At 38.2% G+C, this 25301-nt stretch overlaps 1 protein-coding gene and 1 long non-coding RNA gene across 3 annotated transcripts in view; both read right to left on the reverse strand.

Moving 5' to 3' along the window:
• Positions 1–3721: 3721 nt before the first annotated feature.
• On the reverse strand, positions 3722–20515 carry hsd17b12b (hydroxysteroid (17-beta) dehydrogenase 12b). Of its 2 annotated transcripts, none has more exons than XM_051378941.1 (11): positions 20187–20515; positions 13540–13586; positions 12512–12587; positions 11649–11756; positions 11253–11317; positions 10404–10448; positions 9501–9535; positions 8570–8651; positions 7718–7783; positions 7350–7509; positions 3722–4998 (listed from the first exon to the last, which is right to left on the reverse strand). In XM_051378941.1, exons 1-11 carry the CDS (start codon positions 20362–20364, stop codon positions 4784–4786), a joined length of 1077 nt encoding a protein of 358 aa, XP_051234901.1. In that variant the 5' UTR covers positions 20365–20515; the 3' UTR covers positions 3722–4783. The 2 variants fall into 2 exon arrangements, with proteins under 2 accessions (XP_051234901.1, XP_051234903.1); XM_051378943.1 differs by having other exon boundaries at positions 4581–4998; positions 7360–7509; positions 20187–20513.
• Positions 20516–22982: 2467 nt separating this feature from the next.
• LOC127351424 (uncharacterized) overlaps positions 22983–25301 on the reverse strand; it is a 5951-nt gene continuing 3632 nt past the window's right edge. The window contains exon 2 of the long non-coding RNA XR_007880898.1: positions 22983–25301. This exon is cut by the window's right edge and continues 374 nt beyond it. This is a non-coding gene — a long non-coding RNA (uncharacterized LOC127351424).

The raw sequence follows: 25301 nt of genomic DNA on the forward strand, positions 1-25301 counted from the left end.
GATTTTTATACAATCATCATTTTATATGAGGCTTGGTGGTTTTTTTCTACAAAATACTGCTGTTAGGCATAGTGACACAATAAAAGGATATACTGTAACCTTTAAACCAAGACCAGTTGACATGTATAGTCAAAAGAAAAGAAAAATTATGAAATAATAGTCATGATCACCGCAGTACTCTAACACAGAGGCAAATGTGTTACATTTGTTTATGCCTTCCTGTCATGCAACCTTTACTGACCAATCATTTCAGAAAATGTAGAATAACTATAGCCTCTTATTTTTTACCAATTACCTGTTTGAAACAGCATTCCACAGAGCTGCATGGACATGCTGAGGGATATCCTCGATCATTTTAAAACCCTAATGCTCAAAACCGTACCTTAATATAGGAGAGAAAGTTCAAGAAAGCCTGCAGCATGCAGGGTAGCTTAGTGTGCTTTGCAGCTGTAGTGTGTGTGTGTACCGTGTGCTTCCAGTCCCACAAGTGGATATTTTGGGGAGTAGGACATCTCAGGACACTGAACAAAAATCTTTTTTCAGAAATGCTTCAATAAAACCAATATTAGTTTTGTCACATCCCAGAAAGAGTTGTGCAGAGTTTGCATGTTCTCCCTGTATTTGTGTGGGTTTCTTCCTCCCACAGGCACCTCTAAATTGCCTGTAGTTGTCAGCGTAAGTGTGGTTGCCTGTCTGTGCTGTAACACACTGGTGACCTGTCCTGGGATACACTCCAGCAACCTCAAGCTCCTGAACAGAAATTTGCGAGTACAGAGATGGATGTTAAGAATCGGTGTAAAATACCACAGCTGAAAATGAGAAGCAAGTGTCATTTAAAACCAAATTCAATGACTCAGCAACAATACGAGGGTTCCTTGAGGAGATTGCTTCCAATAGCGTACCTGTGCATCAGTGCACCTACAGTCAGTAACGGCAGTGGAATTATCCAGTCTAAATATTAACCAGAACTTGTTTGCCTAGTTAGTTTAATAAAAAACATGATGCAGTCTTGTTGATAAAATATGATTTGTTGCTAAAGTAGGTTTATTTGTAAGTTAATGAAATTTTAATTAGGTTTTTATAAATGATTAAACAAAATAGTGGTGGACTCAAGTCAGCTGGATCACACTAAGCTCTGGCAAGATAAAAAAAAGCCTCTGACTTCAGCAGCACTGCAGTGATCACGGAATTAACTGACAAAGACAACAGAAATGAAAGAGTTGTTCTCTTCCATGCACATTCTTCAAAAAGGATCCCTCACAAAGATGCAGATATTTACATAAAAACCAAAGATTATACAAGCTGCAGCTGGCATATAGTATCTGGAATTGAATTCATTTATGGAGCAGACATCTGCAGAGCGTATTTTTCAAAAATATTTTCTGCTATTTCCTGAAAAACATCAAGAAATGGTAAAAAAATCCAATATATCCTTGATTCACACAACTGCTCATTCATCCTGTAATCGCTGCAATTGTTTCTTTTTCCCTTTCAAAACAGAAAGGTGTCACAGTGAATCAGAGATGATTCAGACATAAAGCTTGACTGTGCAAAAAAGCATCTTGATGACAGTAAACACGGCGGGAATTAATTGGTCGCAAGAGGGCTGATTTAGAACAAAAAAAAAAAAAAAAAAAAAAAGAATCCATGTAAAGGGTGAAATTTAGTCTTTATTTAAGGCCCATGGAGGGCACTGCATGATAGCTGGGAGATTAATGTGTTGTAGTGGTGTGGTGTGGTCTCATGATTCATGTCTGTGTCTTTTGTTTGTTTCTCGAATAACAATCAAAGGTAAAATAAACTCATGGTTCAGTTACATAAGGACAAATCAGGGAGAATTTACACCTTGCAGGTGCAAATATGCAGTTAGGCTGGACTGGGAGGAAGGATTGTTGTGTAGTACAGTATAGTTTGTGCTATTTAGCTCAAAAAAGTGTATCAATAGTGCCACCACATGGAAAGGCCTGAAAGATTCCAATGGCTTTCTGTAAGCCAACATCTCCCCTTAAAAATCATAGCTTCTAGTGTTAGATTTCAAGCAACATTAATAAGTAAATGTAAATGATGTAAAAAGTGTGTTAAAGTTGTCAACATTGTCAACAGATTTTTACCTAAATAATGGAGAAGACAGACCACCAAATAAATGTTAGAACATCAGCTTTTATATATTCAATTCAAAATCATAGGAGCAGGCAATAAAAACATTATGAAAAAGCAACCAAGTAAATCATTTAACAACTTGACAGGGTGAAAGTAATACACTGCAGAAAATCAATATACAACAAGCATATTTATTTTAAAATATAAATAAAATATGCAAAACAGTGGTTTGCCGCAAGCATCTTTCGAGTAGATCTTAGAAACGCTCCATCACAGTTCTTTAGTGACTCGACTCCATCCATCGCCATATATGGTGTCCACCAGTGGTAACAGCTTTACCAAAATATCACCATGACAGAGGTTTTAAGCAGGCACAGTCTGCATCCGTAATACTGTTGACGTCTGTTGGTCTCCAGACTGGTCGCAGGGAAGGCAAATAGGTCAAACACGTCACAGTCATGCTAGGACATCCTCTGGAGGAGCTCATCTGGTGCTCCTCCTCAGGCTCTCCACAGTCTGCAGGAAGGACCGCTGGGCTTGGTCCTCCTCCAGGGTGGAGCAGTCCTCCTCCTCCTCCTCGATGATGCCACACTGTACGCAGCGGAGGCGGGGCTCACGTTGTCCAGCCCTGCAGACACAAGCTGTGGCCAGAGACTGGGGGAACTCCTCCATCACCAAAGGCAGCAGATGGGCAGGGAGCGTGTCCATGCTGGTCGCCATGGTGAACAGTGGCCCAAATGTGAGGATGATGAGCTGTGGAGAGTGAAGCTTAGAGTAGATTGGCGTGGGATGTAGGATTTAAAGCCTTTTGTTGAAATCTCTGGTGTGTCTGTTCTGCTGTTTCCACAAGTTTTGGTACAGATGATGCAAAGGAAAAGATGAAGAAAAAAGAATATGAAATACAATACTCAATCAGTGAGAGCTGTTTAATATTCAGTCCTGAGGGCTCTGCTTGATGAGAGATGATTTGAGAGATCCTGTTTTGCTCTTTTTCCAATGTGCTCTTCGCTCTAAAACTCTGCTATGAAATCCCAGAGTGTGTCAATGTGTGTGTGAGTCTGAGTGAGCCGTGGACTCTGAGCACCACCAAGCTCCTCTTTATATACATCTCTGCAACCCACTCCTTTCTTCCTTTGGGCATCCCTCCACACACACAGCTCCTCTACCCTCCTACATTGTCAGCGATGACACATTTCCGCAGCTTCCATACCAGTGCACCGGAATAATCTCCCAGAAACTGTTGGCATGGGAACCGGACAGTAATGTTTGGGAGGGAAGAGGCAGAATGTGTAAAAGCAACACATTTGTATGGACTGTGAAAATGACGAATAATGGTAAAATCACTCAAGGAAGTCATATGAGCTGGTTGTAAAATGATAACAGAAAATATAGGTTTATACGGCATTTACGTTGAACTGAAGACTATACAAAGCCAAAGCAGAAAAAGACAAAGGACTGGAAGTTTTTTTTACCTTATTTTTTATTTATGGCTGAAAGGACAAACACAATGCAGTTTTCTATGGACACCATAATGATCTGGTTTGCTCTGCTTTCACCTCAAACTACATGCATCCCAGTAATGAGAAATACACCTAATACCCACTACCATTAACCTGGACAAAAGAAGTGAAGTTGGTCCCCGGCTGCTGCACCTAAATAGTTATAATGAGTGAAACCAAGTAAATTAATACATTATAATCTGAAGATGTTATCTCAGCAGAGACAAATTAAATTAAAAAAACTACTACTGCCAAAAACACACAAACTCAACATACATGTAGTTCTCAAAAGAGAAAGTCAAATAAGTGTATCAGAGATTTGACACCATTTCATTGGTTTGTCTTGTATACATTTGGTTTGGTTTAGAGTTTTAGTATACATGCGAAACCATTGAGATTAATGTAGAACAAACCACCTACTTATTAGGGTTTAACTTTATCTTGAGAGAACTTTCTGGAACTTTTCTGGAACAGTAAAATCAATTTAGTATGCAAACATAGCACAACATTCAATAATTACCACAACCGTTTCCCTCTGTGCTGGCTATTCATCTACAGATCCCCCAATTATTTTTTTTACAGTTGAAATGTAGTTTGATTCAATTACACGTTGTTCCCTCACCAGCACGTCGGTAGAGAAAATATTAAGAATAAAAGCAAACAATTCATCTTAAATGACTTTGAGTTGGTGCTCAAGGAGAAAGGTGTAAATCTCAGTGCTTTTAAACCTCTGATGTTAAATGAAAAAAAAAAAAAGATCCCAAAGAATGAGGGATTAAGAAAGCTATTATCACAAAGGAGTACCACCTCCGTTGTTCGACTATATAGCTTTAAGCTAGACCACACAGTTAAAAGCTGTCCCGCGTACTCACAGGAGACTCAAACATACAGAGGCCTCCGACTTCGGACACATCCAAATTATCGATATGCTTCCCTTATCACGAAGGCTTAATGTTCAATCACGTTTTGCAGACAGATGGGTATTTTTTGGAAATTGTTTTTAGTTTCCATGTTAAGTGTTCAATTTATTAAAGCTGATCACTCACAGAAGAGCACCGTTTTATTTATTCACACAACTGTTTGGATTGAATACATGTAGCGGCAACCGTGGCCAAATACTGTCTCACATCATCTATGACTGAGAGTATCAGAGGGAGGGAAACTGAGGTGTTGCCCAGAAACTGTCACGTTTTCTCTTCTTGGTCCATGATGATGATGGTAGTCGGACGAGTCATTAACACAGCTGGTCCCCTCTGTCTGTTGCTGCCGCTCCCAGCCGCTGCCCATCTATCTATCCCTGCTTCTGCTTCTTGAGGTAACGAGCGCGTTGGGACAAAAGCATCCTCGTCGTGTAGCTGTTGACGATCTTGGCAGGGAGCAGAGCTGTAGACACCCAGCCCTACATAGGGGAAATTACATGGTCAGCTGGTGGCATTTACAAATAACAGATTAGCATTCATTATTAATTTCCAACCCACAGGAGCAACAACTGTGGCAAGCAAGTTTGTGCAAAGGAAAATTCAGCCAATTGTTCAGTTTTAATGCCTAAGCTCTTCTCAAATAATGCCAAACTTAAAGGCATTTTAAGTCTCTACAGCAGCTGCACACATCAAGCTTTGGTTTTTATTTGAGATAACTTTTGTTATGATTTGGCGCTATAAAAAGACAATTGAATTGTAACAACTTAGTTATAAAATATAGTCATCTTATTACCAGTGGTGAGCATTAGTAGGCAGTTCAAATTACAACTTTCAAGTCATTTTCTGCTTTACCCATGATGTCAGGTAACTTAGGTTTAACAGCTTTCCAGACAATAGCGTGGCAGTTGAAACTGTTGAAGAGCCCCCCCACTGTTTTAAATCCTTTTTTAAGTAATGAGAGGTTTTATGAAGCATCATCAATGGTTCTTTCATTGGATTACTATTACACCATATTCAGTTAATTACTAATAGCTTTCCTCTCAGTTGTATTATTTTCATTTCTCATGCTAATCTCCAGAAAATTTGAATTTTGATAAATTGACTTATCATTAAATCCAAGGTGGATACAATAATGCCAAAATTAATTTGAATTATAGACATGGTTGAGGGCACATTTACTGTGTTTAGAAACACTCTCGCTATTTAGAAATGTTCATTGGGTCACACTTTGTTTGACCCAACAAAAACCTGGGCTTGAATTTGAGCTTGTTTTGATAGGGGGACTCTTTATAAGCACTCTCGCTTTTCATATCCATTTAGTTTTCATTGTTGTAGGTCATTTACCATGGCATCTTACTTGTGCAACCAAAAAATATTTAAAAAAATGAAGTACAGCAAAGACGAAGGTCGCAGATTGCAGCTTTCTAGCCGTCTTGCTTTGATATTGGTGAATTGTGGATTAATACTGGGAGACGGGCAGAGCTGTACTGCACATTTGAGAGGAAAGGGGTTTTTAAGATAATCAGAGCACACACCACTTGCCTGCAGCTTGTGGTCTAGTGAAATATAGGGGCTGATGACAGTAAAGATCTGTGCTGAGTTCACGATATCTGCAAAAAAAATCTGTTGACTGCACAGGATCAACAATGGCTTCATTTGATTTATTGACCATCTGTGTGCTGTAATCGATGGCGTGGTTATTTATACGTATGTCAATAAACACGATCATTGATATCCAGATCACATAGTTCAACAGTATCCAACACAACATGAAGGAACTGGAAGAAGAAAATGACTGTAGCTCTCTGTAACCTTAAAAAAAAGAAGAAAAAAAAAAAAGACAGCGTCTGAACTAAATTTGCGTTTCCGTTTCATTTCTGATGCTCGTGTCACTACAGAGTAATTACAGTGTTAGGATGCAGACAATACTGCAAGGTAGTGGAGCATGTCATCCATTATTTCAGATGATGTTTGCCTTTTGACAGATGCTTTAGCAACTGTTGACACAAAATTAATTTAGTGAATGGAGTTGAGCAGGTAGGAAGTTATTTTGTATAAAGTGAAATTACAGCCTGATGAGGTTTCACTTCTGTTGCCACGAGATACCTCGACTACCTGTAACACGACTCAGTTTTTGTAATGAGTGTAGCGCTGTACCAGATTTATTACATCTACAGAGAAACCAGTTGTGTTATATGCTCCAGCTGTGTTCCCCCTACCTGCCAAATACTCAAGGTACATTTCAGTTGTTCAGGCTGATTACATAAATTCCCTACAATATGCGGAGGAAGATTTGGCCTGCAGTGTGATGAGAAGTTCCAACTGGCTGAAGCACTTTCAGCAGATCTTGAGTCATTCTGAGTGGTCAGTTTAGTGTCCACGCAGATGACAAAACAGTAAAGGTCCTCTCTTAGCTTCCAATGTCGGTCTCCATAAAAGCAAGCATTGTTAGTTACTGCCAGGCATTAAATAAAAACAGGTAGAGAAAGAATAACGTTCTGTATTGTATAAAGGAACTGTACTTGTCAAGCTATCATGTTGTTTCAAGACATAATTACATAAATCCAGGCTCTTCAGCAGCCTGCAATGTGTTTCACCTCGTTCTACAGAGAGACTGCTTGACAGCTGACGTATTACAATAGATTGTGGCTCCAATCAAACTCATTTCAGCTTGACTTTGGTTGATGGGTGAACATTTCAGAGAGAGTTAATTTAATATTTTAGAGGTTTTAGTGGAAATCAAAATGAAGATAAAATCTGAATGAGTGAAAACAATAAATAGAATGCATTTACATGAGACCTTTGGCTCTTTGCTTTCAGTATTACATACCCAGACTTACCATAATGGCGTGGGGAAGGTAGCCGTTGGTCTGGGTCTGTAGCCCCACAGTGTTGAGCTCAGCTGAAACATAGCGCTCTGGACTGGGCTTGCCCAGCGTAGGTCGGCGGATTTTACTCAGCTTGGTTGCAACAAAAAACGGCAGAACACTCTGGGGCAAAAATAAGGAATTACAGGAATGAACAATGTGTCTAGTTTCAAAGCTTGCTAAAGTACTGACGGTGGTGAGATTTATTTTTATTAAGCCAACAAAAGGGTCTTCCTTCAAATAGAATTTTTAAATATAGTTACAAAGCACCAAGCTCAATCCAAACCCTGTGCACTTGCAGCAGAATAACTACGGTCGGTTCATGATTTACCTGGACAATGATGCCTTTGCTCTGGTATTCAGCTTGCAGTCCTCGTGAAAAGAAGTCCACAAATGCCTGTTTAAGATAGAGGCAAGTCATTAAGGCGAAAACTTCAATTCCAGTGAGAAACAGATGGCATTGAACACCAAAAAGCCATGGGATTTCCATTCTCAGAGGGATAAAAACATATTCAATACAGAATCTGCTGTGCAAAAACTAGCAGAGAAGAAATATGTGCACCGAATTAATGTACAATGTACTTTCACAATGTTAATGGGAGCTGTAATGAACTAAGATGATCATTAAACTGTGCATTAAACTTAGGATTCACCCTAGATGGATTTTAGATGCACTTTTAAACTTGCATAGTAGAAACCGGCATTTAGTAGATAAACATGACCCAGTATTAAGAAACCAGCAAATTAATCAGTTGAAACTGTGAACAGCAGGCTGTTTTTAAGCTAACAAACACACATGAGACGGTTATAAAACATTACGATGCCACATGCTCCTATAAACATTTTTAATTGGTACACTACCTCGGGACCTGAGTTAGTCAGCGACTTATTTATATTCAACAATTAAAACAGCAAATATGAAAAAAAGACGATCCCACCCTTTATCCCTACACCTAAAATAAATGTTGAACTAACTTCCATCGTCATCACTACTTAAGTTTTGCCTCAATATATGTTGCTAGATCAGACAGAATAATTCATAACATGAGAACAAAGATGGATCTGTCCTCGTGGACCGCAGTATACGTTGAGATGTAAACCATTTATGATGCTGGGATGCAGCTATAGAGAACACTTCAGTTAACGACTGAGGACAACGTCATAAAAAATGTATTACAATTACCTTGGAGGCAGAGTAGACAGTAAGGAAAGGAACAGGGTACATCCCACTGGCAGACGAGATGTTGAGGATGGCCCCCTTCTTCCTGGGAACACAGGAATATAAGCATATGCTACTTTACACTGAAAACAAACAGAATGTACAAGAGAAAGGGGCGACATGCAACAAACAATTTCCTGAGATCAATCCCAGAACGATAAGAGAAGATGGTGCTATGTCTGCTTGCACGCTGAACAGAAACAGCTCTTGTTGTACATCAAAGACGAGCTGGTGGATATTGATAAGATCAAAGATACAGTAACATCCACCCCTAAATGTTTGCAATCTGAGGATATTTTTGCTCCAGCCTGTGGTGCTAGGTGTATGATATATTAGACATTACAATTACAAAATTATAGATGGCACATGAATCATTCATTTTCCATAAAGTAATAGTTCTGTTCATTAAAACTATTGTATATAGCTATTGAAAAACAAACCATTTGAAAGTCAAGTATAACATGAAATTTGAATGAACATATTTTAGTGTAGATCTGTTAGCTACAATTTGTGATTAAAACTCAATCTTTCATTGAGCTTTGTTTCCCTTTAGGTCTATTCGCTGCACTGGTCAGTTTCTGTACTATCAGTTGATGGAATTGATGATCAAAATATGTTAAATCTATGCAAAACGACAATATAAAATTTTTATTTTTGACATTTTAGGAGATAGGCTTATTTGTTCACTCCGGGAATCGAACCAGAAACCCTTAGATTACTAGATGACCCGCTCTACCATCTAAGCCATGATCTAAACAAACGAGATGTAACATTAGTGAGTTTTAGGTGTGTTGGTAGGCATGTTTTTATCTCTGCACAGACCCAGGCTAGCCTTAATTACTACAGATTAACAGAGAGCAGCAACATATTAACAAATACTGTCAGACAAACTTACCTCTCCACCATTCGAGGTAAAACCAGACGTGTCATCTGGAAAAAACAAAGGAGAGGGAGGGAGAGAGAGAGAGAGAGAGAGAGAGAGAGAGAGAGAGAGAATGTGACAAGTGTGTGAAACAATAAAAGTGATAGACCAAAAAAAAAAACAGTCTATTAATGTGTGTGGGCTGTGGAGAAGTGTGTGGAGGTGTACATCCATATTTGTAAACCTGCGTGTGTGGGTTGTGTGGAGAGGTGATCGGGGAGGGAAGACAAAGAGAGAAAGGGAATGATAATGATAGCAGAGGGAGCAGTTTAAAGAAATATTGAATGACATAAATTAAGTGCTAAAAGAGTGGGCGGACTTTAGCTGTTGCTCTGGGAACTGCAGAACACAGAGAAGAGGGGCGGAAGTGACTTACTATGCTTTATGTCACTGTGTTGTGTCTGTGTGTGTGTCTTTATTGTTCTGTGGGACTACCTGACAGAGCGTCTCAAACTATATCACCATTTGAATGCACTTGGGCAAATTTAATCACTCAAAAGGCAACCCAGAGATGTCACAGTGAGACATACTTATTTTAGATAATGTCTGTCTGAATTGTCTCTGAATTGACTCTGTAAGAGTATTTGAGAACATTTTCACACTCCTTAAAACATTTTTAATTATTTCTAGTTTGAACAGTTTTTGAAATATTGGGAAAACTTTCAGCGCCCACAAGTTCAAAGCAGAAATATTTATCCACATAGACACAAGGCTGTAATCACTGCCAAAGTTGCCTCTACTAAATATCGCCTTGAAAGGGAAATACTTATGCAACTAGTTTGATTTGTTTTCTCTTTGACATTAAAAGGGTGCATTTTTGTTGATCAGAGTCAAAAAGCCTCCAGTCCATCAATGCTTTAAAATAATAACACTCACCTGGCACACTGACATTATGTTAATGTTGACCATGGTGTCGATGAACTGAAAAAAAGAAGAAGAATAGCATCACTACACTGAGGCTGGTGTGTTTGTGTATGGAGTTATATATATTTGTCCAGAAATGTAGACAATTGTATCCGTTCAAGTACAACTGCAGGTATCAACGTTATCCTGAGATTATTTTGCACAAGATATTTCCTGAAATCCCAAAGGATGTTGACCCTAAAGCGACACTATGTAACTTCTGAAAGAGGAGATAGCACCTACATTCTCATACAAATGAAAAGTTAAACTCCTGAGCAATAAATCTACACTTTAGCTAACATTGCTCAGACATCACTGGGTCAGTTTGCTGACTTTATGACTCTTATCTACTTGTGCTACTGTTACACGCTTTTGCATTGTCTGCTGTTTTCCAACTGTGGTTACCGTTCTTTTGGTAATCAAGATACTGTAATTACAATATGTTAGCAATTACAAATGTATTTTCCAGTTAAGATAAAAGTACAATATTTGGGTCTTCCTCAGCTGGCCACCTTTGTGCAGTATCACTTTGTCTGAAACTATCTGCATGTTGTCGGCCCTGTTGTCTATTCAACTCACATTCATAAAGGAAGGAGCTGACCTGTAAAACTATCTATACAGTTAACTGGAAATGTTCCAGTTTTTAGTGGAGCTAGACTGATCAAACTTTCTTGAAATAATATGTATATAAAAAAACTAAATGACACAAACTATAAGCTATTATTACCACTTATATTCCATGCATATGTCTGTATTATATAATCATTTATACATTCATGGCAAATAGAATAATAAAAAACCTTTACAGAGTTACCAACTTACAGAGTCGATATTGGGGACGTTGAGGAAGAATTCAGGGTAAGAATAGGATATTCCCACATTGTTCACTGTTAAAAAAAGAAAAAAGAAAAGAAGAAAAGCACTGTCACAATCAAAATACTTCATAAATTGACAAACTGATGGATGAAAAAAGGATTACATTTTTGTAATACTGAGCTCAAAGTGTCATTGCTCTTTCCAATCTTAGGAGGGCAGCAAAGGGCTGAAGAAGCCAGGATAAATTAACCTTTATTATTACATGAAAAACTTACACTTAGCATAGTGTATTACACCACATTCCTGATATCTATAGGCCATGCCTGGGACGGAATTTATCATCTCATATGACCAACTAATATAATGGATTGTGAGGTCCATAAGCACCTGCTGCAGTCTTACCCAAAACTCCAATCTCCAGTCCTGCAAGTCCATCTTCAATCTTAGAGTAGATATCCAGAGCACTGAAGTCTGCCGCGATTGTTTTAGTCTCCACACCACATTTGCTCGCTGAGGGCACAAATATGCATATACATTTTAATTTTGCATATATAAAAACAATAAAAGATTCCAGAAGTCAGTACTGGCTGTGTAAAGCATTCACAAATTACCACATTGCTAACAAATAGTCATTTGGAAAGGGAAGAGCAGAGAGAGAAAAAAAAATTAAACCGTGAAATAATCCTTCATCATCAATGAGGATATCCCTCCCTTAAGAGGTAGCTTTCATTTAATTGGACAGATTCACTTTCAGCTCCAGCAGGAGGCTTTACTGCCTCATAACCAAAAGCATAAGAGTCCAGCTGAATCTCCACTCAATAAAAGGACCGCTTGTGAAAAACATGCAATTCAATGCAATATAATTTAGTCGTTAGTCATTTAGCCCTATTGGACTATCACACAGTGCAATATGGATGCAACATTTCAGGTTTGGGATAAATGAGGCCATAGAGCTGCATGGATCATTACGACTGAACTCCAGTCTAGCAGCTGTCATACTTAACACTATATTAGTCTTGTGCCTTTGGACCACAGGTACTGCTGATTTCCCTTGACTGTAAAATATGGGATTAGTTCCACTGATGGATTTAATAGTAGATATAGTGAGCTACACACTGTATTTTACTGCGATTTTACTTGAAACTTATCTAAAACAATCTTCCCTTTCAATTCATGTTCCCCATGTCAGGCAACATTTTATTCTGCATTTACACTGCATGTTTAAAACATAAACAATAAATGAAATAAACATGCAGAAAACTCACAGATCGCCTTGGAAACGTCATCCAGTTTCTCCTGAGAGCGGCTGATCAGAACGATGGCAAAACCTCTGCGGGCAAGCTACAAACAAAAAAACACTTCAACAATGGCAACACTTGTGTACTTCAACACATAATGCACAGCACTTAATTACGTTGGCCTCTAGTGATGATGATTGGTCTATTATCTTTTTGAAACAACGTCTTTTATTCAGAAAGTCAATTAAACAAGTGTTTGTAGATAGGCGTGCTTGAAAATAGAGTTTTGTACCTGTAATCCTAGCTTTATAAACTTTTACATTTGATTACTACCTGTAATTTCTGATCGTCTGTATATTCAGGTCATAGCAGATTTATTTTTTGTTGTTGGAAGGTTTAAGTTTGTGCGGTCAGATCCATCGAGCTAACTTCACAAGCTGAGAGGCAAACAATCTTGTTGCACGAGTGTGCAACAGAACTTCAATCACCTTCAGGTCAGTTTGTGCTCAGGAAGGTTCCCAACTCACCCGGCGTCCAATAGTTCTGCATTACTCAAATGGCCGTTTCTTCCGGGCCTCCACAACCCCCAGTAAATCAACAAGAACAACACGTTTTTAGAAGTAGGATTACAGCAACAAAACTGTATTTTCAGACACACCCATGGAAGTGCAAATACAAACAAAGGCTCAAGCTTACAAAACCCACATTACAGGTAGAAAACTCACAAGCACACCTTTAATGAATGATTTTATTAGGGCTGTAACTAACTTATTTTCATTATTATTATTATTGCATTATTTTTCTCATTCATTAATTACTTAGTTGTTTGGTCCATAAAATGTCAGAAAATGGTGACAAATGTTGATCACTGTTTCCCAAAGCCCAAGGTGTCCTTAAACAGATGGACTGTATTCAGTTTACTGTCATAGAGGATTAACGAAACCAGCAATTATTCACATCTCAGAATTTAAACATTTCCCTTCTAAAAAAATCTGTTATCAGTATGTGTTTGTTTCAGTTGGGACTCTGTATGTACAGAGTAAAGGGAGTCTTACCTCCTCCGCATAAGCTTTTCCAATCCCATCTGTGGCTCCTGTCACAACTAAAAGGGAAACAAAGGACATATAGAGACTGAATTAGCAGGACAAGGTATATACTGTTCTAAATGATAGATATAAAAACACAAGGCAAGATATGCCTTTCCATATTTACTATCTATTGCCATAGTTTCTTTCCATGAACATAAAACTGGGGTTCAATTGGCTGGTTCATTTAAACTGACAAAAGGAAGTCACACTGTCCTCGTAGGTTTTCTTTAATTGGAGATAAGGAGACTTTCCCAAACCATGTAAAGCCCTGGACCAAAATTAGACAAAAGTATGTGGACAGAGCTGTCTACATACCCTCACCTTGACATTTACACTATCACATAAAGGAGTAGCCACACGTTTAATGTATATTTGTATTTATCCTTCAAACTGTGGCCAGAAAACAGGTTGAACAGACTTCCCTGCAGCACATTAGCTTAGTGTCCGACCACACCTTCACAATGAGAGCTCACTGTAGTCTGCGACAAGCTGTTAGCTTGAGCTGCAAATTTGATTCTCACATTGCAGACTCATGAATGGAGGTGTATTTTCTTGATCTCCCTTGGTGTGAAATCAAGATGAATGAAGATGAAGACTAAGGGAAACAAAGCAGTGCTAGCCACCGTAGAGGAACAGACGAAGAGCACCACCTCCAGGAACTTTATCACCACAGAAATCGATAACAAAGATGTCAGAGTTATGGACTGTTTGACTGACAAGCGATCCCTGGGAAGTGCAGTACAAAACCACCAAGGATGGCCAAGCACAAAAAAGCTTTGTAAAAAATAAAATAAAGTGACTTTCAAGGGTGAAGGGCTGAATGTCAGGGAAGACAGATGTATTGCAGGACGAGGTACATGGAGAGCAGCCGAGGTGAATAAGGAGGACAAAGAGAGGGAGAGGGAGAGGGAAAGTTAGGTCTCTGGCTCTGTCATCAGTAGCAGTCGAGCGAACGGATGCCCTGGAACTGCCTGACACAAACAGCAGCAGCAGCAGGGGCCTATTTTTAGCAATTCCCATCTTTCAGAAGGAACTATTCATCACACCTCTGGCTAAATATAACAAAAAGTGGATGGGGAGTGGGATTGAGAGTCGGGGCGTTACAATATGTCCCTGTGTAACCTGAAAAGCTCGGCTTAAAGAGCAACATTCATCTTATCCTCGTATAAACCTATGTATTGTTCTTTATCTTGTGTTTGTACGTGTCAATTGTGTAATTTTTGTTCTGTTCTTATTTTAATGTTATTTTGTTCCCTTTGTTTTTGCATTGTGACCTACTTGTGTGAGTAAAGTGCACTTAAGATGGGAATACTGGTGGGTTGGTTGGGTCAAACCACATCAGTCTGGCTGGGTGCACTGAGCAACGCAGCCGCTAGGGTCTGCTAGCGGGGCTTTTAGACTCGTTGGCTCATTAAATACTACAAGGTGCATCAACACACTCTCTATTCAAGAAAAACTAAAAAAAAAGTACCCGAGACCAGTCTTGGTCAACTAAAGATTAGAACACTATTGACAAAGAAGTGTAGTTTGATGTTACGTTGGGTATTTATGGTCTGCTGCCAGGCTCAGGATAATTTAAGGACTTATTGTTTTATACTACAGCTTTCATTGTGTTTTTATATGCTGGAATTGAACCTGTGACACACAAACAGAAAAAAGCATCCCCCGTGGGACAATTGTAGAATTACACTGGTTACATTACCAAGTAATTTAATAGAACGGGGGCTTGGATGTATTTGATTGGCCAGTGCTGCTGGATGATGTTGCATTGATTAGCACAGACCCTGTGTTTTCTGCATCGGCACCACCAATGCAGTGTTCTCATTGAAGTGAATGAGGGGAATCGGATTTTGTTTTTCATTTTTAAAAGCATTTTTTTCATTGAGAGTATTTCAGAAATCATTCCATAATTACATCATAGGCTTCTGTAATTATTATCCTCTTACATGTTTTTACGCTGTTTTTACTCTATCGGTATGAATACAGCAAGATACTGCTTTGTGTTTTCAGTTACACTTGTTATATTATTTAAACTAGGAATGCACCTATTCAACTCAGGGTATCTGCCAATACAGAGCAACAATCCAATACCGTATATCTCACTGAATGCATTTGGATTCTTTTTTCTGTAAGGTTATGTAAGGCCAAGGATTGCTGTGTCACTAAAAAACTGAGTTGGCAGGCTGTTGTGACAGAAGGTCAGTGTCAGCATCAAGACCGATCTGGCAAATTAGCTTAGTGTATCCATAATCAAATAAAACACACACACATATATATTTATTTATTTACAGACCTAGAATATATAAAGATTAATACTGTTAATGTATGGGATTTTTCATTACAATAATCATCATATTGCTGAGCACTACACACCTGACCGTTGCAGTTTTCATGAACTGTTGTTTGTTCTGTTATCGCAATGTGTAATACAAATATCCCTGCAGAGGTAATAAAGTTTATTTTAAGCAAATATTTTGTTATTTTGACAATACTATTCATTCCTTCTCTTACTCATCTGTCTATCTGCCCTTTGCTGTACCCATCTCCCCTTTGTGTGATCTTCCTGAGTACAGATGATGCTGAGGTGCCAAGCATCCTTTCGGGCTGCAGCAGAGCCAAACAGGAGGGAGTGGGGGAGGAAAGAGGAGAGAAAATGACAAACACGAACATGGGGGATCCTGGGGGCAACTAAAAATAGCACAGGGAAGAGGAGGGGAGAGTGATGGAGAGTCTGCAGGCACAATGATGAGGGAAACATAGGCCGGGTTATTTTTAGTTGTTTTAAGAATGAAATGTTTTGCAGTCAGAACAAAAAAAAAAAAAGCTTTTACAGCTGAGTGCATGTTCCCTTCAGTCAAATAAAACAAGGTCTATTTTAGGAACTGCTGTCTTCTACAAAAGTAGGTTAGACTGACTAGGTATTCTGATGATAGTGCTACTATGTGTCCCCATTTGGTAGCCAACATCATTTTCTTGAATATAATTGGAGGACTGGCACTAAATCGCCGTTTTACATCTTCTGCACCTAAAAGAAGACATAAGAAGAAACTTATCCTATTTTCCAATTTTTTCTGACAAGCCAAAGACCTGCCCTACTTCCAGACTCACGTTCTCTCCGCTATGGATGTATTTGTAGAAATAATAGTTCATTTGTTCATGGTATCAATAAAAATGTTCTTAAGGTCCAGCCCTAACAGTGATTGATTAAGCAAAACTTTTAGTCAATTAATTGATTAATTATTAATTATCAGTTGTATCCTTAAAATGGCAAAAATTCTTTAGTACCAACTTAGCGAATGTGAGAATTTGCTGTTTTATATCATAATAAAGTCGCAGATTTATCCATTATGAAAATAATAATTAGTTGCAGCCCTTATTTAATGTGACATTGCACCAAGCACTAGTAGTACAATAATAATAATAATAATAAAACCACTGGAATGTGTACATAATTGAATACACAAAAATGTCAAAGCCCCAATAATCTAGACAGATGTTAGTTTGTACCACCAACAGGCTTGTGATCAGGTTCATAACACACAGTGCAATTTAAATGTAGGGCCCTAGCGCCGAACCACGTATGAGTACAGCTTATATTTGTATGGTGTAACATATGTTACACCATATGTGTATTAGATTGCCATCTATGGGAAAAACATCATGACTAAGGAAATTAGATTTGATTTTGTATATATTTGCAAGGGTGTAAAATAAATTGTAAATTTACATCATCATGTGGCCATATAATGTCATTATAGAAGCACCTGTAGAAGGATTGTGAGGTATACAATTAGCTGTTACTTTCTTTTTAGATACATGTGAATATCTTGCGAACTTGATTTATAAACCAGCTGTCTTATTATTAAAATATAACAAGGCAGCTATATTATGAATAATTGAAGCATTGTCTCAGATAGCAAGACGCCATTTGATTAGGATACCACTACAATGGCTCTCTGTGATACTGCCACAGACTCCCTTTCTCTCTCTCACACACACACACACACACACACACACACACACACACACACACACACACACACTCACACTCACACTCACACTCACACTCACACTCACAAAAGTGAGATGAGGGTACCAGTGAACCAGAATCCCAGGGATCCTGCGTCTCATTTATGAATGGCTCTCGTCTCGTTACATAATCAGGCCGTCCTCTCAATCAAGTTCACTTCACTGAGACAAAGTTTGTGAATGAGAGCAGCAGCCGAGGCCAACGGGCTCCTTTGCCTCATTGGATATTCTGAATCATTTTGCATGTGTAATCCAAAAATAAAAACCTGTCTGACGCGTTTCCATTTTTAGCTGCACACGAACGGATCAAAGGCGACTTCAGCTCGCAGCCTGAAAACATTTGTTTCTAAAGCAGATCAATGTGACTGTGACTCAACAGGTTGAAAAGACTGTGATAAAAATGATAAAATACTGTCCAAATATAAGCATAAATACACAAAATGGATGGAAATCGTACCCACAAACAGACTGTTAACAAGTGTTTTGTTCTTAATCTTGTGATTAATACTGACAATGCAGTGTAATATAACTACCTAAATTGACTTAAAGGTCTAGTGTGTAACATTTACGAGGATCTATTAGTAAATGGAATATAATATTCTAGGGTATGTTTCCATTTGTGATTGGGACAGATGCTGCAGGTCGCCTGCGATGGAGTCCACCATGTTGAGCTGCCATGTTTCTACAGTAGCCCAGAACGGACAAACTTTTGCATTTTTTGTGCTTTTCGCGACCACCGTAGTTTCTCCTACATACTTCACAGCCTGTTCTCATAGGTCGTCAAAGACGCCAGTTGTGTTCAGTTAGTTAAAATCTGAAACTTCACTGCTGGATGCCACTAAATTCTACACACTGGTCCTTTAAAATATGTCCTATTTCTTCACAAACTACTATATGATAGATGTTGAGCTCTTCCAAAACCTTTAGCCTAGGTTAATCACCGTTCAAAAAACTTCTAATACCTGTGGTCTAACAGGTTTTTGTATTAACATGTGAACTTTGGCCACCAGACTCGCCAACATTAAAGCAATCCCAGCAGTCTGTTCAAAGGTTCAAGTTTCCGTCAGTGAGCAGGCTGGACAGATGGACAGCATTCAGTCTGATTTGATAATCCCCTCGAGCTGTAATCCAATCACAAGATTTATTACAGTTCACACCAGAGGACAAAAGCATGATCATTCTCTGCCCATTCCTTATTTCATGTTAAAATTACCTCAGACTAACACTGTAGTCTGCTGTAGCTGGCACAAAGAAGCCATAATGTGTGCCAAGTATGTGCTGAAACAATATCAGAGGACTGGAGACTTCACAATCACCTCTACGAACCATTACACTTATTAGGCAAGACAGCTGTGACACAGCATAACAGCAGAGTACAGGTTGCCCATGACAAGATGTTCTGGACAAAAAGTAAAAAGGACTTAATTAAAGAAAATGTGCCTGCTAGTATTAGACATTCAGTGGCCACTGTTAGGTACATCTGTATAATGCAATGCAATCCAATACAACAGCTTAAAGTTTATAATGTCCTCTTATTGTTGACATTGTCCAAAATGTGGAAAATTCAACAATATATTTATTTCTCGAGGTCATAGTGTTTTTCATTTTTTCTTTCCCCAGATTTGCATTGTTGAGGGGGGCAGAATATTAGAAACAGCTGTCAATATACTGAAGTTCAGCATAACACAATCACTAAATATGTATTGTGAAAATGATTGAACCATGCTCTCACATTGATGGTGTATCTAAAAGAAAACTACTTTGTGAAGTGGTAAAAATTTTTTTTTTTTTTGCAGGAACACTGTAAATACTATCTATGGCTATATATATTATAAGCAGTACGTTTTTCCTTAATGCAGTTCCTCTGCCTCAGGCACGCTTGTCTAAGGCTTGGCCTTCATTGCTCAATGGGTTATCTACAGAACAGCCGAACAATATTTGTTTGTTAGACCATGAAATTTGAAGGCTTAAAGTGTAAAGTTCAGTTTAAAAGATAGTTAATAAGATGCTATTTGCTACTGCTACAAAAAAGAAAACACTAAATCAAAGTATGACTGCCTAAATTAACTGGATACTAGTCTAAGGTTGTCAAAAGCTGAGCTGCTGCATACATCAGATATAACAGACTGTAAGGTTCTGCCAGAAGAGGTCAGTGAACAGTGCTGTTAATGCTCCACGTTGGATTTCTCTTTTACACAAACACACAACAACAAGCCAAGTTGGAAAAATGTGACAATGAATGAATGATGTGATGAAATAGTTACAGAAGAGATGATGCAGTAATGCAGTAGTAGTTGGAGTTGAATGTACTCTATTACTCTTTACTATGTTTGATAATAAACATTCTTGTGAGTTCTGTGGATTACAGACACAAAGCATTGAGTTATATCTTCTTATATGTTGGCAGGTTGGATTCATGTTTAAAGAAAAATATAATAATCACAGCTTAGACTTAAAGTTCGTGTTTAATTCATTGTGTTATATTTTGGTTTATTACTTCGCTCTTTCTTTGCAAATAAAGCTCCTACGGTTCAACTGTAAAACAAAAAACCGGTAACGTTATCGTGCCTCATACAGTTTCTCACCTGCCCACTTCCCCAGTTTAGCGGGTGACACAAGCCGTCCGTTGCCCAGCACCCACAGCTTGATCCCGGATAGGAGCCGGTACACGGAGCACACGGAGATCCAGGCCGCTGTGAGAGCACCGAGCCAGAACAGCGGCGCCTCCACGGCCCGTAACACTGCTTCTCCGCTGGACCACATACCCGCACCGCACGCAGCTCCGACCTTGTTGGCTGTTGGACTTTTGATATCTGTGTTAATGGAAGACGAAGCGCTCACGGTGCACACACACACACACGCGTCCAAAAAATGACTCAAGATGCCACTTCCGTGTTGGACACTACCGCACCATCCCCTTGGCTTTCTGTGATTGGCTCATTTTCTTCTTCTGTTTGCGCCGTGGATAGCGAATTACAGCAAATTAGAGCACTACTACCACCTACTGTTACAGTCCTCCTTCGTCCCTCATCAGTTCCGTAGTTTGTGAAGATGTTAAGTGTGTGTGATGTGGCATATACCGAGCTGTTTTGTTGTTTAACAACTTATGCTTTTCTATCATTTTTTTCCTTTAAAGTTTCTTATTTAATAGGCCTTTGTGTGTTTTACTTCTGATTCAAAACTAATAATATGTTTTACAGTCATCCACTTTCACCCTGCAAGGAATGTGGTTTCAAAGATTTATTTAACAGCATTATCTTACGAATGAGACACTTCCCGATCCTCCTTTGACAAAGGCCTACATCCCATTGTTTGCAATCTTACATATTTGCCTCTTCATCCCACAACCTCTGCAGCTTTAGTAATCCTTCATTCTATCTCTCATTAGTTGTCTCTATGCTTTGCCTTCATCATATGAAATATCTGGAACATGTATTTTCACAATTGCTTACCATTTTTCTCCACCTTCAACGATACACTGTGTATCATTCCCGGGAACTGGAACCTTACACTCTCGTCTTATCTTCTTTATTTTTGCACATACCTTTTCCACAAGTGTCCAACAATTTCACACTGTTGTTTGTGTGTTTCTTTTTCCCAGAGGTTTTGGTGGTTTCTATATTCTGATATTCTGAATTTATGTTATGGGTGTTTCATTAAAATATCTTTTTATTTCTTTATAATTATTTTTTGACAGCCTCTGAGCACCCATTATTCCACCATGAAAGTGTATATACCTCGTTTACAATAGCAATGTGTGTTATTGTACATGCATCATGATTTATTTGCATTAAATTATCAAGCCAAACCTGCAGACTGTGTTTAGAACCTTGTGGGGAAAATGCTTTGAACACACTATTTACACTGTAAATGTTTTATAATTTCTCATATCCCACTTTACTTAAGAGTTATGTACTATATTTATTATGCCTGCTGGTGTTAAATATTATTTTCCAAACTGTTCACTGATGGTGTATTACAGACTGGCTTATAGATCACAGGGATCTGATCAGTTTTCAGACGTTTTACAGGTTATGACAAATTAACCTTTGAGTTTTGTATTGTTTTGTTTTTTGAGTAGGTTAAAATACCTTGCTAGAAAATGAATCAACAAAAATCCAATATGAAATTCCAGCCATTCATAATTGTGGATATTATATTATCACTCAGTATTCTATTACTGTACAAAGTGTCTCTTTACCTAAAAGTTAGTGCCAATTTCACACCCCTGGTGTGTTTTAGTTAATTCTGGGTTTGTTCTAGTAAAAACTAGTAAACTAGATTATAACATTAAACTTCCTTTCTTTCATGTGTTATTGTTTTTATGGAAATACTGCAACTGTAGATAGGTCTCACTTAGGGATCTGTTAACACAATACATATGGCATATTCACCCTGAGAAACTGTAAGAATTATAGTGTAGCAAAGGGACCGAAATGGGGTGTAAATAATAAAACAGTGTGCAAAACTGCATCATGCAGAATTATTCTTGAACTAGATATTTTGTGTTTGTTGTAAAATGTCTAATTTTACAGTTTGCCCAGTGCATGATTATTGCTTAGCCTTGTATGTATGTTTGTTTCCATTCCTTTTAATTTATTTTTACATCATAGAAGTTGCAAGACATAATTGAATCAAACTTAGTACAAGATACACACACACACACAGACACACACACACACACACACACACACACACACACACACACAGGGAGTACGCAATTCAGCCAAGTGGAGCAGACAGCAGTGGTCCATAATGTGAGAGTGAGCGTTACATAAGAGTATTGCATCTAAAAATAGAAATGCAGCAATGGTAAACAGGAGTCTCAACTGTTGGCTCTAAGCTTTCAAAGGAACCTGAATGAAATTTAGATTAAAGGGCCATCTCGGACATAAATGGACCAGCTGCTGATCATGACCAAAAGAAGCTGCAGGCATGTACAGTCAACCTGATGTCCACATGTGAGCGAGTGTGAATGAGGTGGATGAACTGTTGCATTGAAAAAAAAAATATCAAGAGAGGAGTTGACTTGTGACTTTGAGAAAACATACAAACAACAGCTGGTAGGTAAATGTGCATTAAAACTATAGGGCTATATTCAAATCACACAACATGGTGGACAGCACTACATTATTTTTGAGAAGAGACCTTGATGATAAAGAGGTGGGAAGTGGGAGGGATATACAACTATGTACAATGAGAGCAGTGTGTCTGTTATTGGACAAAACACACACGTACAAGAAGAAGAACATCGCATTTATAAAACAATTGCTACACATAATTTACTTATTAAAATCTGTTGGCTTTTACAGGACAAAACACACTTTTTTACATTCTGTAGTTGTATCTGTCAGATTCAACAACAACAACAAAACAGTACATAATTTTCACAGGGTTTTATTAATGTTTATTTCCATTGTGTTATTGCACTGATTACAAGTTTTTAAAAGCGTTGCACATGGCACACATGCAAAATCATGCAAACATACAAAATCAACAAGGACACACTGCTTTTATTTTAAAGCTGCAGTATAAATAGTTAAAAGCAGCATTAATATTGAAACACAGCATCTTCTGAAACAAAACACACACAGTTAACAGCATACAATTAAATTGGAAATCCTTTTATAATCAAAGCAAATGGGGTGACTTTAACATTAACACATTCAGTCATTCTTGGGATAGAGATTTACTTTTTCTTAAACCTATTTATTTATTTGCATATACTCCATAGACATTACGACACGTTTGAATAGAAAAAGAAAAAAGACATGACAAATAAGGCAGAATGAGATCAAATGTAAAATTAAGTTACATTAATTTTAAGAAAACACCCATGAACAGAGGAAATAAAAGTGTAAAGTAAAAGGTAACACACACACACACACACACACACACACACACACACACACACACTCCTACATGTGAAGGACGCACACTGACTCCATGCACACAACTTGTATCTCTTTGTCATCTGTTGTTAAATTGAGAAAAAAACAGTTATGCAGGGGTAAATTTGGAGTTGAGCTTAATGGCATATTCAAAGGAGTTTCACATTTTGAACACATTAATCTTCTTTTCAGTTCAGGATAGCTGAATATTTCCTTGACCTAACAGAGCGTGTGAAGAAATTGTTGTAGATTTGTATTTATTTAGTGTTATGTGCGGTGTATGTCTGAAAACTACTAACAGTAAGATCAGCTGGTTTTACTGAAAACATTTCCACCTAATAAAAGTGCAGGAGCAGAACATGTACACCCAGTTTGCAGGTGCTTGGTGACGTTTCTCTCACTGTAAGATTTCAACAAATTAAGATAGAACAGTAATATTGGTTGCTGTAAATGTTGCATACACATGCACTGGACTTAATTGTAGAGATGTGTACACACACACACACACACACACACATATTCAGCAGTAACGCCATAACAAGAAGGCACATTTACTCCTTACACACAACTTGCACTCTGTGTCATGAAAAAAAAAATTAAATTTAAATTAAATTAAAACGTGCTCACTATCACAACTAAACAATGATACATTTGTCACAGCAGAAGAAGATAAATAAAGGAGCTAGGAGGAGAGCAGTCTCTTTGTTATGTTTCATAGGAAGTGTTTGTCCAGTTCCAAACATGTACCAGCTTTAGGATTCTTTCACACTCACAAAAGAAAACACAAAAATCACTCCCAAATCACACTCTGGTGTACAGTGCAAGGACAGATGTTTACAATGACTCATAAAACCTTATAAAAAGAAAAAGACACACACACAAACACACACAAAACAGCTTTACTCCCTGGATCTAAACTCTGTACAAACTCTAATTTTATTATACCTTTGATTTCTGGAATTATTATATATGTATAAATATATGTATATCTTGGTCAAAGACCTTTTAAAGACTTTTCAAATCTGGTTGTTCCTTACTGTAAACAACATCATCTTTTTGTTGTTGTTTTCACCACCTTGACACCTCACAAAGCAGTAACTAAAGAAAGAGAATGCCTTCTGACTAGTGTGTGTGTGTATTCTGACGTCAGTGTAATTGTTATTACGTCTTTAAGCAGGTGAGCCGATTAAAAAAGAAGGCCTGGAGGGGAAATTGCAGGGAGAAGGAGGCTTAATCACATTCTCACTCTCCCAAATCAGGAGCTCCCTTTTTTTCTGAGCTGCAGGACCGCTCCACTGGATCTGAGGGGGGTTCACTACTTGCTCATGGGCGTGCGTGGGACGGGTTGGGGCCCCTGACCACAGCTCCCATATTAAGTGACTCTCATTAAAATATTTCACAATGCAGATTCAAAGGAGTCGTTCATTCATTCACGTTATCAAAAGGCACAAACACAAGACTGAAGTCAAATCTTAAACATTAACTTTGAAGATGAAGTCTCATTTATCACCTCAAGTTTTCTGAAAATGTCTAGTAATCTATATTACCAATAATAATAATAACAATAATAATATTCTGAATACTTTTACTGTGTGGAGGCTTTGACCAAACAGCGGATTTTCACATTGCAGTGTGGTTGGGATTAAAGTTGCAAAGAGTGCTGCCAATTGAAGTGTTTACACATTGAAATATTACTCATGATTGATTTCAACACAATGTCGTGTTGTGACACATTCTCCTTGTTTTACTGCTGAGCCTGAATAGGAACCGTTTGAATCGTTTACGTGGCTGGTAACTATTGTGACTTGG

This window comes from Dicentrarchus labrax, unplaced genomic scaffold (assembly GCF_905237075.1).
Source record: "Dicentrarchus labrax unplaced genomic scaffold, dlabrax2021, whole genome shotgun sequence".
NCBI lineage: Eukaryota > Metazoa > Chordata > Actinopteri > Moronidae > Dicentrarchus > Dicentrarchus labrax.

Excerpts from the sequence above, each read along its gene's own strand:
- hsd17b12b (XM_051378941.1), bottom strand. The coding sequence starts at position 20,364 with ATGTGGTCCAGCGGAGAAGCAGTGTTACGGGCCGTGGAGGCGCCGCTG. Across the intron at positions 12,588-13,539 it reads GAAAAGCTTATGCGGAGGAG|CTTGCCCGCAGAGGTTTTGC; the intron begins GTAAGACTCCCT and ends TTTTGTTTGTAG. Across the intron at positions 9,536-10,403 it reads ACATAATGTCAGTGTGCCAG|ATGACACGTCTGGTTTTACC; the intron begins GTGAGTGTTATT and ends TGTTTTTTCCAG.